The 14,929-nt window shown below is 36.3% G+C and overlaps 1 protein-coding gene across 1 annotated transcript; it reads left to right on the plus strand.

The window, feature by feature from the left end:
* Positions 1-600: 600 nt before the first annotated feature.
* LOC131237761 (uncharacterized) lies at positions 601-12,829 on the plus strand. Its single transcript, XM_058235722.1, has 7 exons — positions 601-1,024; positions 2,383-2,475; positions 6,828-6,972; positions 7,084-7,194; positions 7,838-7,920; positions 8,032-8,089; positions 12,529-12,829. Exons 1-7 carry the CDS (start codon positions 773-775, stop codon positions 12,606-12,608), a joined length of 822 nt encoding a protein of 273 aa, XP_058091705.1. The 5' UTR covers positions 601-772; the 3' UTR covers positions 12,609-12,829.
* The last annotated feature ends 2,100 nt before the right edge of the window (positions 12,830-14,929 follow it).

Below are 14,929 nucleotides of genomic sequence, written 5' to 3' on the forward strand. Positions count from 1 at the left end.
GTTCTGCACATGCCTATTTTTTAAAATGGATGGATAAGATGAATTTCTCACAAACATTACACGATAAGCGCTGCACCGGAGCCGCACCTAATTCGCTGACAAGTTGAGTAGCGAGACTCGCTATGAAGTGACGTCACCAAGTTCTGTGGGCCCACCATAATGTATTTGTTGCATCAACACCGTACATCCATTTTTAGAAATGATTTTAGTACATGAGAAAAATAATAAGGCAGATCGAAAGCTGGAGTGAACCCCACCACTGTTGAAACCTTCCTAAGGTCCACCGTGATGTTTATTTGAGATCCCACCTGTTCATAAGTTAACACAGACATTAAAGAACGGAAAATATTAATATCATCTTGATCGAAAGCTTTTATGGCGCTTAAATGTTTTTAACGGTGAGCGTCACTCTCTCTACAGTTTTCTGTGGTGAGGTCCACTCGAGCTTTTGGATTTGATTCATTTTTGGGATAACGCATTAAAATGGTCTCTCCAAAAGGACGGACGGTGTGGATACAAAACATACATTATGGTGGAACTCACAGAATTAGGTGACGTCACTTCAATAGCGAGTCTCGCTGCTCAACCTGCAGCTCGTCAGTAGCTAATCCGCTGCCAAAAGCCCTGAGACAATCCCCGTTTGCTTGTCTGCGAGAAAAACCCTGAGCCTGAGGGAAGGCAATCTCTGTCTGTGTGAAAAACCCTGAAGGAACTCAATCCTCGAGGAGAGGAAATTCCCATCTGCCGCGAGTAGAGAGAGAGCAGCAAAACCATGGTTCGCCAAGAACTGAAACGAAAGAAGCGAGAAGCGGAAGAAGAAGAGGAAAACAAAGTAGAGAAAAGGAATGCACTGGAAAAAGAAGAAGAAGAAGAAGAAGAAGAAGAAGGAGAGGATGAAAGGAGAGCAGAGGAGGCCGTACAGGAGCTTCCGGGAATTCCCATTTTGCCATCCGATCAGAAGCCCAAGGCAGGGACAATCTTCGTCCTTGAAAGAGCTTCTTTAGAAATTGCTAAAGTTGGGAAGGTATTAAAAAAATTACTTCAGACTTATAAATTTTTAGGGTTTAGGGTTTTAGGATTTTATTATTTTGATGAAATTTTGGATTATTTATTTTTGTTTATTTTTTATGTTTTGCCAAACGAATTGGGAGCTCAGGGTTTTTCTACCATCTTGGCATTAGCCTTTAACATGGACGGTCAAGATCATTCTGACAAAAATATGTCCAACAAACAATTTTATCAATCTATTTGTTGCGGACCATCACAGGTTGCCTAAGGAAAATCCTAACCATTGCATGTATGGCTCAGAAAAAGGATGGCCGCAAAAAAAAAAAAAAAGAAAGAAAAAAAAAAGAAAAAAAAAAGAAGGAAAAATCAGGGATGGATTGGCTCATCTGATCAGTGTGATTTTTGTATGGTAGCCCATACAATGTGTTCTGGACTTGATAGACAGTTCAGATTGATTGATTGGACTGTCCAAGTGGCCAGATGTAACTAGAACACTAGAACTTGTAGTGTTCTGAGAACACTAGAGCATTTCTAATTGTTATTATTGTTGTTGTTGTTGTTATTATTATTGCTATTGTTATAGTTATTAATAATAGCATACTTCATACTTATATGGTTAGTGTTTTTTAAATGAAATTTGGGTTCATTGTTTTATATCCCTCTATGTGATTATGGATCTCTAGAACCCCTAAAACTGTTAGCTCCACTCCACTCCCATAAGGGCAATTTAGTCATTGCGAGATTGTCGTGGACACTCAAAGAAATGTAGTCTTCCCCTATGCTGCGATGCAGTTTCAATTTTTCATGCTGTTATGCTTTGCACTTTGCTTGTTCAATTTGGTCCTATGCAGTTTAGATTATTTTAGGTTGTGTTTTTATGCACAGTCGGAAGTCATTCTCAGCCTGATAAAGTGAAAATAGCTGAAGTGTGATTTTCTTCCCCATTATTCACATAGAGGGTCTTGGCTCCAACGTGCAATTGTGCAACTTTAAAGGCAGACATGAAAAGCAATGTTACCGCAATTTAAGGATTATTTTCTCATCGTGAGTTCTAGGAGCAATGAAACATCGTTAGATTTTGTCATTTTTCTCTTTACTAATCTGAATGTTTGCAATTAAATTCAGTTGAGCATTGATGAGTTATTTATTTATTTTCTTTCAATTCAATTTGGTTTTCTTTTATTTTCTGTGCCTGAGATGCAGATTGAAATTGTCTTGATTTCATGATTTGCAATTTTAGGTTCTTCTATGAAGAATTCTTTATGCTAAGAGGGCTAGTTAGACTTAGGGTTTTATTTCATCACATGCTTATATTGTTGGAGTTTGTGTTTCTACTGTCTATGCAATTTAGGGTTTATTTTTCTCTATGTTCAGACGCCCCAGATTTTAAACTCAGATGATCATGCCAATTTCCTGAAGAAGAATAACAGGAATCCTGCTGATTACAGACCTGACATTGTTCACCAGGTTAGTGTATTTCTTCATTTTTGGAGGTTTTGACTTTGCTAATTTAACAGTAGGTAATAGGTTTCGTAAATTTTGTTGGTAGTGGAACAAAATTTTATTGGTAGTGGACAGACCTGTGTAGAAAACCCAAATGCTACAAGTATTTATAGCTTTGTTTTATCATAGTCATATATCCCCCTCTTGTTCTCAAGCACTGTATTTTGTTGAGTTACACTCTTCTTCTTCTTCTTCTTCTTCTTCTTTTTAATGATTAGTGGAGTTACTGGATCCTAATCCTTTTAGGTTTTGGTATGCCATCAGGTCCTATAGTCTAACTTTGAGCATGAATTAGAATTGATTCAGAATCAGGTCCAGACTCATGTTTGGTTGTGTCCAGTTCATGTTCCTACAAGAAACATGCCTTTTGTATGGTTTTTAAATAATAAATAATAAAGGATAAAACTGAAAAAAAAATCATAAATTGGGGGTAGCTGACTAGATTTCTAATTGGGTCCCAATCAATGGATCCGAATCTAACCCGATTATCGTGCCCGATCAATGTTGTCAAATTGCATAAAATTGCATAAGCCATCAGCCTGGGCTAAATGCCTATGCCATCGCATAATTGCATAAGCGATCACTCAGGCTGATGGCTTTTTTCTTTTTTGAAAATTAAAAAAAATTGAAAAATGGTAAAAAATAGAAAAAAATTTCTAAAACTATGTATAATTACTGCAAGTGATTGGATTGGGTTTATTTACCTATTTCATTGTTGTTTGACTATTAAGCCATCTATATGTTATATATAACAAAAAATAAAAATAAAATCAACAAGTTACACTAAGAAAGAATTAATTATTGAAAACTACAAATATAGAAATTGTATTGATGACTTATCTTGATGAGTTGATGCATACAATACAACTTACAACTTACAACTTATTACAATCTGCAAGAAATTTGACCGTTGGCCATTATGCCATGGCATACTAAAGTATGCCATGAATGCGATTATGCTATCGCATAATCATGGCACACTTTAGTATGCCATGGCATACTTCCTGCATGGCATAAGCGATCTGAGCCATTGTATGCGATTATGCGATCGCTTATACTATTGCATAATCGCATAATAAGCGATTGCATATGACAACACTGTGGCTGATTTTTTATTTTTTATTTATTTATTTATTTTAATTTATTTATTTTAATTTATTTTTTAAATTTCCATGCGATTTAATAGGGTTTAGAACTTTAGATACTTTGGGTATCAATTTATTTGGGTAACTGTTGTCAACCCTATCAATACCTTTTTCCGAGGGTTTATAACTTAAAAGTTTGATAAGTGATCCGCACCATTTACATGAATCGAATCAATTGATAGTGCTGCGTTATTCGGATGCCTATCTGACGCAGAGATGAACGTGATGAGGATAACTACTCCGAATCCACGGAGCTTCTCTGGACTCTTCACAGAGACTTCTCGAATCCACGAGGAAAGAAAGCATAAAATTAGAAATAAATTCTAAGAAATTCGAAATTGATTAATTGATTATTGATAATTGTCTAATGTGTCTCCTTACACCATTAATATAGAAAAAAAAAACTAAAATTCGTAATTACCAAAAATAGCAAAATTCGAACTCTAATAAAAATCCTAATTCTAATAAAACTCTTCTAAGGCCTAATTTCTAAAAATAAAAATTGCAAATAAACTTTCTCTAGAAGAGTCCTAGTATAACTAAAAGTTATTTCTAAAAGGAAAGAAAATCTAAAACTCTAAAAATATTAAAAAAATCGGAATTACTAAAAATAGTAAAATTTTTCTAAAAATTCTTTTTTGAGCTGAAAACGCACATTTTCTGACGAAACGGACAGATGCGACCCACTTTGTGGGTCAGTTCACCTCGGATGGCCCGTTTCAGTAAAGATTGATAGGTTGTACGCCCCATAACGATACCCGGATCAAAAGTTATGGTCAATTCGCGGTCCATCTTCTTTTGGCTCAACCATGCTGGGAACGTATCTGTGACACGTTCTACATCACTATCCCGTGGCCTAATACTGATTTTGGAGTAATGGCTTGATCTCTGCCACGTGACCTACCCCACTAGGCATGCTGCGACCATCAATGCGGGCCTCATTTATTGGTGGACAATGACCTGAATGTCTTGGCCGGATATATAATCCACTAGTCACCTATGTTGCACGTGCTCCTTGTGCCACTCTGTTATTGGGCCATGGGAATGTCTTTCGTACCCTCACTGATATTATGAAATGTTTTAACTGCACGCGTTCTTCATATTTTTTTGTATTACACTTGGAATGTGTACCAACATTCGTCTAAGGTTCTCACTTATATGAGTTTTGTCGGTTGACTAAGGTTGCTTTTGAACCTTGTCCACAACATCATGATCCTGACATTTCCGTGGATGAGGGACCATAAGGTCCTGATGAATGGCCTGGATATCTAACATGTGTGCTGTATAGTGTTCACATGGATCCCGGACACACGTCCACCCACGTACATGAGGGGTTCATCATTGAATCAAGGCTGAAGTGGGAGACAATGCCTTGTGGGAAACGTGTCTAACCTACTTATGAAGATAGTTCTCATTTAAGTAATTGCTTTTTAAAAAGTAGTTAATGTTCAGTTCTTGTGGGAATCCTCGCGATATGGTGGGCAATTTGGGAAGAAAGAAACCAAAGATGCTTCTCGGACACATCTTGTTCAGTTCTTGTAGTCTCTTCTACAGTAAAGCGCATGCTAGTGGAATGGGTGTCTCATTCAGATAGGTTAAAGGGCCATGATTTATCTTTCATAGGCGTGTAATGTGTTTTCTTTGAGTTTCTGCCCTCTCAGTAGACTCTCTGTTTTTGTTTTTCTTCTTATATATATATATATATATATATATATCTCATTGCCTTTCAAAAAAAAAAAGTAATTAATGTGGAATTTAATCAAATGCTAAATGCACTTATTTAAAAGCTTTTGGGAATTACAATTGCCAAAAGCACTTAGACAACGTCAAACAGGACCCTTAGCTTTATTCTTCATTTATTTTTTATTGCAAGATTGAGATATTTTGGGCGAATGATTTATGTGGACCAATAGGCTTTTAGAATCGGCCTTTTTTTTAAAATTGTTAGTAGGGCTTTATAACTTGCCCATAAAGCCAATCATATGGGTTATTATGGAGACATGTTGAAACTTCATGAATGGATAAAAATTAGATTTCTTTGTTTCATGCAATGGGATTCAAAACTTTACAAGAGGGATTCTTCCAGCACCATTTGATATGACTCTTAGGCTCTTTGTAGAGCAATTCCAAGAACTTATGCTTATTTACTGTTATATGTTATTTGCTTGCCGATTATTGGATCGATTGAAACATATTGGAGCTAGAGATATAAGTAATCTATCATTTGGTGTGGACTCGAATATAAAAACTTCTAGTTCAATTTCGTCTTAGAATCTTAGTCCCACATTACCCTATTGTTTAGAAACATTGCTTAAACCTTAAGATTGTGAGTCATAGACCCTAAAGTGGGTAGGGAAAGAGAAGATGAATCTTCTCAATGGGTTCCACAATACCTGCCAATAGTCAGACTACTCAAAAGGAGAGTAATAGATTAGAGGAGAAAGAACTCTATAAAGAATTGAATAACATAATCAATTATCATGCATAGCTTTATTCCCGTTAGGGTCATATTTCTGAGCACTTATGCAACTCTGAAAGCTTACTTTCTAAGATTAATGGACTCCTGACTCAAATTTATTATCATACTAGGACTTCTGAACTTACTGCATCTCAGAAATAGGCTTAAATTTGCTCAGGACTTGCTTAACAACTAAAATCATCAATAGTTTCCTAATCTACTTAGAAACCTACTATAGGTAAACATAGAAATTTGATTATGGAACCCATTTTCCTAACCAACTTTGATTAGCTTTGACTGGACCTAACAACTAACCCAGCCATGAATGGTTTCTAATGCTAGTAGGCTCCACTGTGGGTTCATTTGCACTTGTAGGGTCCTCTTTTGGCTGTCTTCTTAGGTTGTGAGTGGTACCCATTCTTGGGGCTGTTGACTTCCTTTGTGGGGTGGTGGGTTCCGGGGTCTACAACATTAGTGTAGGATCCTAATGACCCTTAAAAAAAGGAAACAAAAAAAAAAGAAAAAGAAAAATGTAGGATCCTAATGTTGGACTGCCTTGAATCACCGGCCATAAACTTCATCATCTATTGTTGTAAAGGGAAAAATGGGGATTAAATTGTTTTGGACTAGGCTTGTACTTATCTTTCTGTTTTTGTTTTTTATATGATACCTGATTTTTAACTATGATCGGTTGCACTGGATGATTCCTTTAGGCCCTCCTTGCAATACTAGATAGTCCCCTGAATAAAGCTGGAAGGCTGCGAGCACTCTATGTGAGGACAGAGAAAGGGGTACTTTTTGAAGTTAAACCACATGTTCGCATGCCAAGAACATTTAAGCGGTTTTGTGGGCTCATGTGTAAGTGATTGATTTCTCTACCTATTTCCATGTGTAAAATTTGGAGATTTTAAGGATTCGTTGCTAGTTTCTTTCTTAACCATGCATTGTTTTCTCCAACAATTATTGCAGTGCAGCTACTACAAAATCATTCAATCACTGCTACTTCTAGTCGGGAAAAGCTCCTTCGTGAGATTAAGAACCCAGTCACTCGCCATTTACCTATCAATTCCCGTAAAATAGGTGAGCACATGATTTTGTGTAAGCGCATTTCCCCATGTCATCACTACTTGAGTATGAGGATCCAGACGATACACACATAGTTACTATACATATGGCATCAAAGTATTAAAAAATGGTTACGTAACAGTAATGCTGGGGAACTAGTATGCCTTACGGGGCCATAATGGGGGTTATGGAAAAAAAAAGGCCTGGAATAGCCCTGTTATGGTCCATTACGAGGTCAATACAGGTTCTTATTAAAAAGAAAAAAAAGAAAAAAGAAGAAGAAGGCCGTAGCGGCCATTATCACCAACCGTTACTGGTAGTGAATACCTTGTATAGCATGCATGTGCTTCAAATTAAACTGTCCAAATTATGGGCCCCTCTTTTGGTGGGTAATAACCCAAAAATTACATCTTATGTTGATTAAAATAAAAAATAGTCAATGTTCTGAATTCAACAAACAAATGTGCGTTAATCTGAATGCACAGTTTCTGATTTATGATCTATGCCTATCTACAATGGGTCCCCCCTATATGGATGGCTTGGATTTTGGGTACATGTATGCCGTATGTAATGTGTGAGTAAATGCATATTGTTGTTTCCTAATCTTCCAACATATCAAATAATTCTAGACATGTAACTGAATCTGCCGACATTGCAGGCCTCTCATATAGTTCAGAAAAGTTAGTTAAATTGCAGGACTATGTTGCTGCTGCTACTGATGATGTTGACCTTGTTTTCGTGGTATGTCCAGTTTTTATAATTGTGTCTTTCTCATATTTTATTCTTCTACATGGTGGTTTAGTACATCTTAGCTAATGGAAATGCTGTTATCTCATTTGATCATATGTTCAGGTTGGTGCAATGGCCCATGGAAAAATAAATCAAGAGTATACTGATGATTTTATATCAGGTAAGTCATTCTTTAAATTAAATAGGTTGGATATATTTTTTTGTTAGGAAAATTGATTGGCTTGAATTCGTTAAGTTCTATTTATTTGTTTGTTTGTTTGTTTTTTTGTTTTTTGTTTTCTTTTCTGTGTGCATGGACATTAATTGCTAATGATGTTTAATGATTATATTCAATGTAGAAGACAAAATGACATACCCTGTATAATGTGTCAGTGTAGTACAAAGATATGGACTGGTGGACATGGTGGTTTTAAAGTTCGATTTGTCGACATCGTCCAGACAAATATCAAAATGATAATATATTATGTCTTAATACTTAATAGTATATTGCAATCACTTGTATGTACAAAAAATCTTAACATAAATAATAATGATGTTAGCCTAACATCAGTTATTTATATGTAATGAAGCTTCCCAAACATACATAATAATAATTTGTTTTGAATGTAGAGAATGAGTTTCTTATATCTGCCTTGTCTAGAAGTGTCGGACATGTCCACCAGTGTAGATCTTTCTTTTCTTGTCTCTTAAGGGACTGCCATCTCAGCAGGTTCCCTCTTTTGTGTTTTTTTTTTTCCTTATCAATGCAAGTTGCCTTTCTAAAAAAAGAAGTGTCGGACATGTGTACACAACGCAATTTAAAAAACATGCTGTTTCTGTGTTATGTAAGTCATCCCCAATCTGTTATTGAAGTTTATAACCCTTTACTGTCTGGAGAATGTTCTGCACCATAATTATCAGCCAAGAAACAATGCAGGAAGCAAGATTATCTTTCGTGTAACTATGGCTACACAATTAAATTGGAATGATCCCGTACATTATCCAACAAGTTGGCATTACAATGCAAAATATATGTATTGAACACATGAGTAGTCTAATTCAAGGTTGCTTGGATTACCAGTTGCTCCAGTAGATGTTACCGGTACATAGAATGGTATTTTTTCCAGTGCGTGGTATGGTATGGTAAGGGTTAGGGTTAGAGGTGGCAGTGGGTCGGGTCGGGTCGGCCTGTGGGTCAATTGGCCCAATCCACTTTTGATGCAGGTTGGGACCAAGCTTGGGGTTGTTAATGCGTCATGTTATATAGTATCCACACCCTAGCTAAATGGGTTTGGGTCCTCTTTGGTCGAGGTCGTGTTCTTGAGCGTCTGGACCCAATCGGGTTCTAGTACACATTGAGTACACATCGTGTCCTTGGATCTAGGTTTTAAGTTAGGTTTGGTGGGTCAAATAAGATTATTTATATGGTTGGGCCCTCCTGATGGATGGTTTAGATTGCACATGCATGTACCACTTTGACACGTGCGCGGTGTGTAAACAGGCTGTCTTACATGCACATGGTTTAGGAAACCTCATTCTATTGCTAGAATAATAAATATATATTAAATATATATAGTAATGCTAATAAAACTAACTGGACCAGAGCCAATTGATTTTATTGGCCAAGTTGATGGACTTGGCCTGGACTTGATCGGACCCTTTCTTTAACTAGGTCCTAAAAAGTGAGACCGGAAGCTGACCTGATTTCTTAATAGATGCAAAAAGCAAACTGGACCCAAAGATTGGGTCGGATCCATCCGGTACCCATGGGTCTGGATACCCATTGATGCCCTTAGCCAAGCTAAACAGGACCCTAACCGACCCTACCCATGTAGCTCATGGTTTTGAAAAACATTTACATTACAACCACATAGGTTGTTACATAACCATATTGGTCACTCCCTTTAGTTCGTTTTGCTCTCCATTATGAAAACAAAAAGAGTGGTATTGGTGGATGCGCCTTATTGACACCATTATGTGTGATGTGGCCATTACACCCTCAATTTTTATTTTCAAAATTCTCTCATTTTTCCACTTCTTTATTCATTGCAACCATGAAGCTTAGAAACTAATTTTAAACTAGATGTAGGCCTATTTTGAGGATCAAAACATTAGATTTAAGTGGAGGTCGATGAAAACCAAAGCAGAGTGAAGTATTTTGGGAAATATCAGAAAGTGTAAACCATCACTTTCTTTCAATTTTCCATCTTTTATGTTTTATTTGTATGTAATGGGCCCTAATTAACCAAATCATGCTTGATTTGTGTTTGATTTAGGCCTACATGCCAAGCTGACACTGCCCAACAAACAACAGTCTTACCAAATAATTTGCCTGTAACACCATCAAATACATGTCCAAAAAAAAAAAAAACCATATTCAAGATTCCTCACAATTTAAGACAATTCCATTTTTTGTTTTTTGTGTTGGAAATCTGTCTAAAGAAAAAAAATCGATTGCTGCGGGGCTGTATTGGTTGATATGAACCGAATCATATTCGAGGCCAGTACTGATACTCGATACCTTGGCCTCACCTAGTAAAAATTATAGACAATAAGTATGATATATACACATGATGTATGTATGCTTGTATCTACTGATTGGGTCAGGCCAGACTGAGCATGCCTTTAGCCCCAAGTTCCATTCTTAAACTCAAGTGTGGTTGTGTCGGATTGGTTGAGCCCGACCCATTTACAAATAAATGGGTTGGGTCAAACTTGGGCTTATCTTTTAGTGGGTTGGATTGGGCCATATGGTAATGGGTCTTGTTTCGAGTTCGAGCTGGAAATCTTGGCCCGTTTAGCAAACAGGTCGGGCTCAGGCTAACCCTGACCTGACCTGTCCTGACCTGAATCCGACCCATTGCCACCCCAGGTAAGATCGCATGGGTCACTCGAGTACATATTGCTAGGTATATGCAATATATTGCTATATATACAAATTAATCTTGCAATTTATGTATAAACTGAGGGTCTTATTATTTTGAATCCTGCATGCATAGTCGTACATTGTATATGCTTGATATGGCATAAATCAAAGCATAAATCTCTACATTTGCTCCTCAAAAACAGCAAAAGAAAATCTCCAAGTTCTGATTAAATTTTCTAATTACTATTTAATCAACAATAAGAGCATTTAACCATAGTTTCAGGTTGGTAAAAATAGTGATTTGGACCGTAAATGACTGGTAATCGAGATCATGAGATCAGTGTTAACATCAAAACGTAAAGCACAACAGAAGCGGGTTTAAAATAAATTAAAAAGAAGAGAACTATTTTGGAAAGGTGTAACCCTAAGATCGTACAGCTTCATCACTTCACTAGGAAGGCTTTTAACAAAAAGAATTTCTACTTCTTTCTACTACAATTCTACTATACTCCTTTCCCTTCACAATACCACTTGCCACTCCATGATTTCCTACTGCAATTTGGTTTTACAAGAGAGATTTACTAGGAAGGCCATACAAAGCTCTATCACTATACTAGGAAGGCCGTACAAAGCTCTATCACTTTACTAGGAAGGCTTTTACAGAAAGAAGAGAATTCTTTTGGAGATGTACAGCCTTAGGGCTCTGTCACTTTACTAGGAAGGCTTTTACTAAGAGGGATTTATGTGCTTATACTACACTCCTTTCCCTCTACAATACCACATTCTACTATAACACATCCTACTACAATTTGGTTTTATAGGAGAACCAAACTGTTAAACTAATTTAAGTAAAAACAATAATGAAGACTACATATTTCCAGGACTTTTCTTATTTCTATAACTCATTAATATTATCCGTCTTCGTATGCTCTTTAAATATTTGGCTCACTCCATATAAATTTTTTTTTGAAAGGTACTCCCTTTATTTACTTTTTTCAAAATTAATTCCAACAATTAGAATGGATTTCGGTATTTTAGTAACATTGGTCTAATCAGATCTGTCTAATGGCTTGCAAATTGGACACTCCATATAAGAAAAGGTCCAATAGCTTGGCAGTCCATCCAGATTGATTCCGTCTTGGATTGCTTGTCTGTGAATAATAACTTTGATCCAATGATTTTAAACATCTGATGATCTTTGACAACATACATTTTAGCAAAAAGAGCCATTGTTTGGATGATCAGTGTGATTTTCACATGGTGACCCATGAAGAGTAGGCCAGGTGTATATGAATGGTCAATATCAAATAGAACTATTTGCACCATATGGCCTAGTAAGATGTTTAATTCAGATATGTGAGTGTGAGTTATGGAAATAAAGGGAGTAGTTTTTGGGTCACAGTGGTCACTGAGAGTACATGTGCACATATCTCACCTTCCTATATGGTGACCAGGAATCTTGACACATTTCAAAGCCGGCATTTGCAAAATTTGCATTTTGAAAATTTTGTTACGATCTTTAAACAGCAGGAGGCATGTAAACCATCTCTTGGTGCTCACTAAGCACATGGTTTGAGGGATTCACCACCACCATCTTAGCCTTGTCCCACTTATCTGGGTGATTCATGGGATTCGTTCTCATGGCAGCATGCCCACTTAAACAAGTGCCCAGATAAAACTAATGGGTTTCAGTAAAAAACTGTTGGATCCATGCACATAGTTTTTTAGCTCATGGTCTGTGTTTCTTTCTGCAGTTTCAGGTTATCCACTGAGTGCCGCATGTTGCATAGGACGGATCTGTAATGCGCTGGAACTGAAATGGAAGATCCTGTAAACCCAACATATTTTTATTCACCAATCTTTTCACCTTTTTTTCCCTACAAAATGAAGAGACTAATTTGTGCATGTCCGCCCAGTGCATAGCAATTTGATATGTTCCATCATTGTTCTTTCTTTAGTATCAATGGAGGTCGTGAAGTTTGTTACTTTTATTTTTGAGGAATCATGTGTTGCTATGGTTGAATGGAAGGCCACTATCGGGACTTGCTCTTTTGAGTTTGAGAGATTTTTTTTTTATTTTATTTTTAAAATTTTAAAATTTCCTATTTCTTTTTTGGGTTGCTTCATTGCATCCATGTGAGAATGGTGCCTACCATGAACATCCTCTGGCCTGAAAATCAGGCTTTTCACTAATCAGGTAGGCCACACCTTTGTGAAAAATGAATGGTTGCAAAATAGGCATGATTCTCCAAGGTGGGGAGTAGGTCCTACCGGCAATCTTATTTTCAAGTTTTCAAGAAGTGGTCCTACCATGCATAACATGCTCTTAAAAGTTCAGAAAGTTTCATATATGCATCATGTAGTTCTAACCCACTGTACTGTGCAAAGCTTGTACTTCACTCTGACACATCTCCAGTCCAGCTTGTTTGGCCGAAGAGTAGTATTGGGATGGGTTACCCTTTGTAAAGATTAATCAGGGCAGGCTTTATATTTCACCAACTGGTGATGAGCTAGTTGCTAAGAATCATAAAATACAGGAACTAGGCTTATAATAGCGAAGGAGAAAATAAAGAATGAGTATAATCATAGAGTGGGGTATATGCAGTGTTTTAAATATCGACGATAGTGGCTGATATATCCCACGATATATCTTGTATTCCACCTGTGCGATATGAAACACAGAAGTAGTGGGATATATCCCTCATGTTTGATCCGGTGAGCATTTTTATTTGCAATCATTTTATTTTATTTTTTTCCTGTAAATTATGTTAAATCAGTGTGAAATTGTTACAAATCAATGATTTTTTCATGTTTTGCATGAAAAATCATGGAACGGGAGCTTCGATTTTGAGATTTGGAGGAGAATGACTGAGTTGTGGAAAATTGAAAAAAAAAATAAATCAAAAATTTCCCAATTTCTCACAAATTGGTTGCAATCTTTATGTCCAAACATAAAATCAAACTTGTATGTAACCTGATCTAATGATTCTTCTTTTGCTTTTGAATGTATTGCTTGTGTTTCCATACGTCTTCTTACATTTATAAATTATATGAGTAAACTTTGAATATACTTGCATCAATTCAGTTAGCCAACGCATAGATTAAGACCCCATACAAAGGAAACTTATTATGTGCACTTGTTTTTTTTTTTTTTTTGTAATGTTTTGATCTTTTAGTGTGTATTGATGTCTTTTTTAACAATCACTGAAATTTCATTAAAAAATTTGACCAATTTCCAATGTTTTCCTATGTTTCCAACAACAGTGATACATTACGCAATACAACCGATATATCCCATGCAATAACCGATTTTTTTTTTTTTTTTTGTAATGTTTTGATCTTTTAGTGTGTATTGATGTCTTTTTTAACAATCACTGAAATTTCATTAAAAAATTTGACCAATTTCCAATGTTTTCCTATGTTTCCAACAACAGTGATACATTACGCAATACAACCGATATATCCCATGCAATAACCGATTTTTTTTTTTTTTTTTGTAATGTTTTGATCTTTTAGTGTGTATTGATGTCTTTTTTAACAATCACTGAAATTTCATTAAAAAATTTGACCAATTTCCAATGTTTTCCTATGTTTCCAACAACAGTGATACATTACGCAATACAACCGATATATCCCATGCAATAACCGATACCTATCTGTATCTCAAGGGTGTGATACGTAACACGAGACTGATATTTCGAACATGGGGTATATGTCTAGTCACTATGTTACATTGAGGGGTTTTGCTAGTTCCTTTTGAAAATTCTATAACAGCCCCGTCCTTGAATCATAGAAATCAAGGTTCAATCGTCCAGGATTATCCACTTGTCCAAGCAATAACTGCTTTTTGTGCATTCTCTTCGAAATGGGGAACTGGATTTAGTTTTGGAATTTGCAAATGTTTGACTGATCAGGATAGAAAATGGCGGTCCAGTTGCAGCAAGCCCATTAGGAAGGAGGAATAATAAGGGACGTGTTGATTCGATGAGATGGTTTATACTGGTTTGGGTGGCTGGTTTTGGTTTTGCTTTGGGTTTATTTTATTTTGTTTCATTTTTTAGAAAGGCTCTGAAGGCTTGGAGACTGGCTAGTAGGGTTGAAGGGAATTCACATTTTGGTACCTTTTTCAAATAGGTTTTCAAAAGCTATCATGTT

Source organism: Magnolia sinica, chromosome 2, assembly GCF_029962835.1.
Source record: "Magnolia sinica isolate HGM2019 chromosome 2, MsV1, whole genome shotgun sequence".
NCBI classification, from domain to species: Eukaryota; Viridiplantae; Streptophyta; class Magnoliopsida; order Magnoliales; family Magnoliaceae; genus Magnolia; species Magnolia sinica.

Bases quoted from the DNA above. Each gene is read 5' to 3' on its own strand.
- LOC131237761 (XM_058235722.1), top strand. From the start codon at position 773: ATGGTTCGCCAAGAACTGAAACGAAAGAAGCGAGAAGCGGAAGAAGAA. The intron at 7,195-7,837 runs GTGAGCACATGA...CCGACATTGCAG, and splicing joins TATCAATTCCCGTAAAATAG to GCCTCTCATATAGTTCAGAA. The intron at 8,090-12,528 runs GTAAGTCATTCT...TTCTTTCTGCAG, and splicing joins TACTGATGATTTTATATCAG to TTTCAGGTTATCCACTGAGT.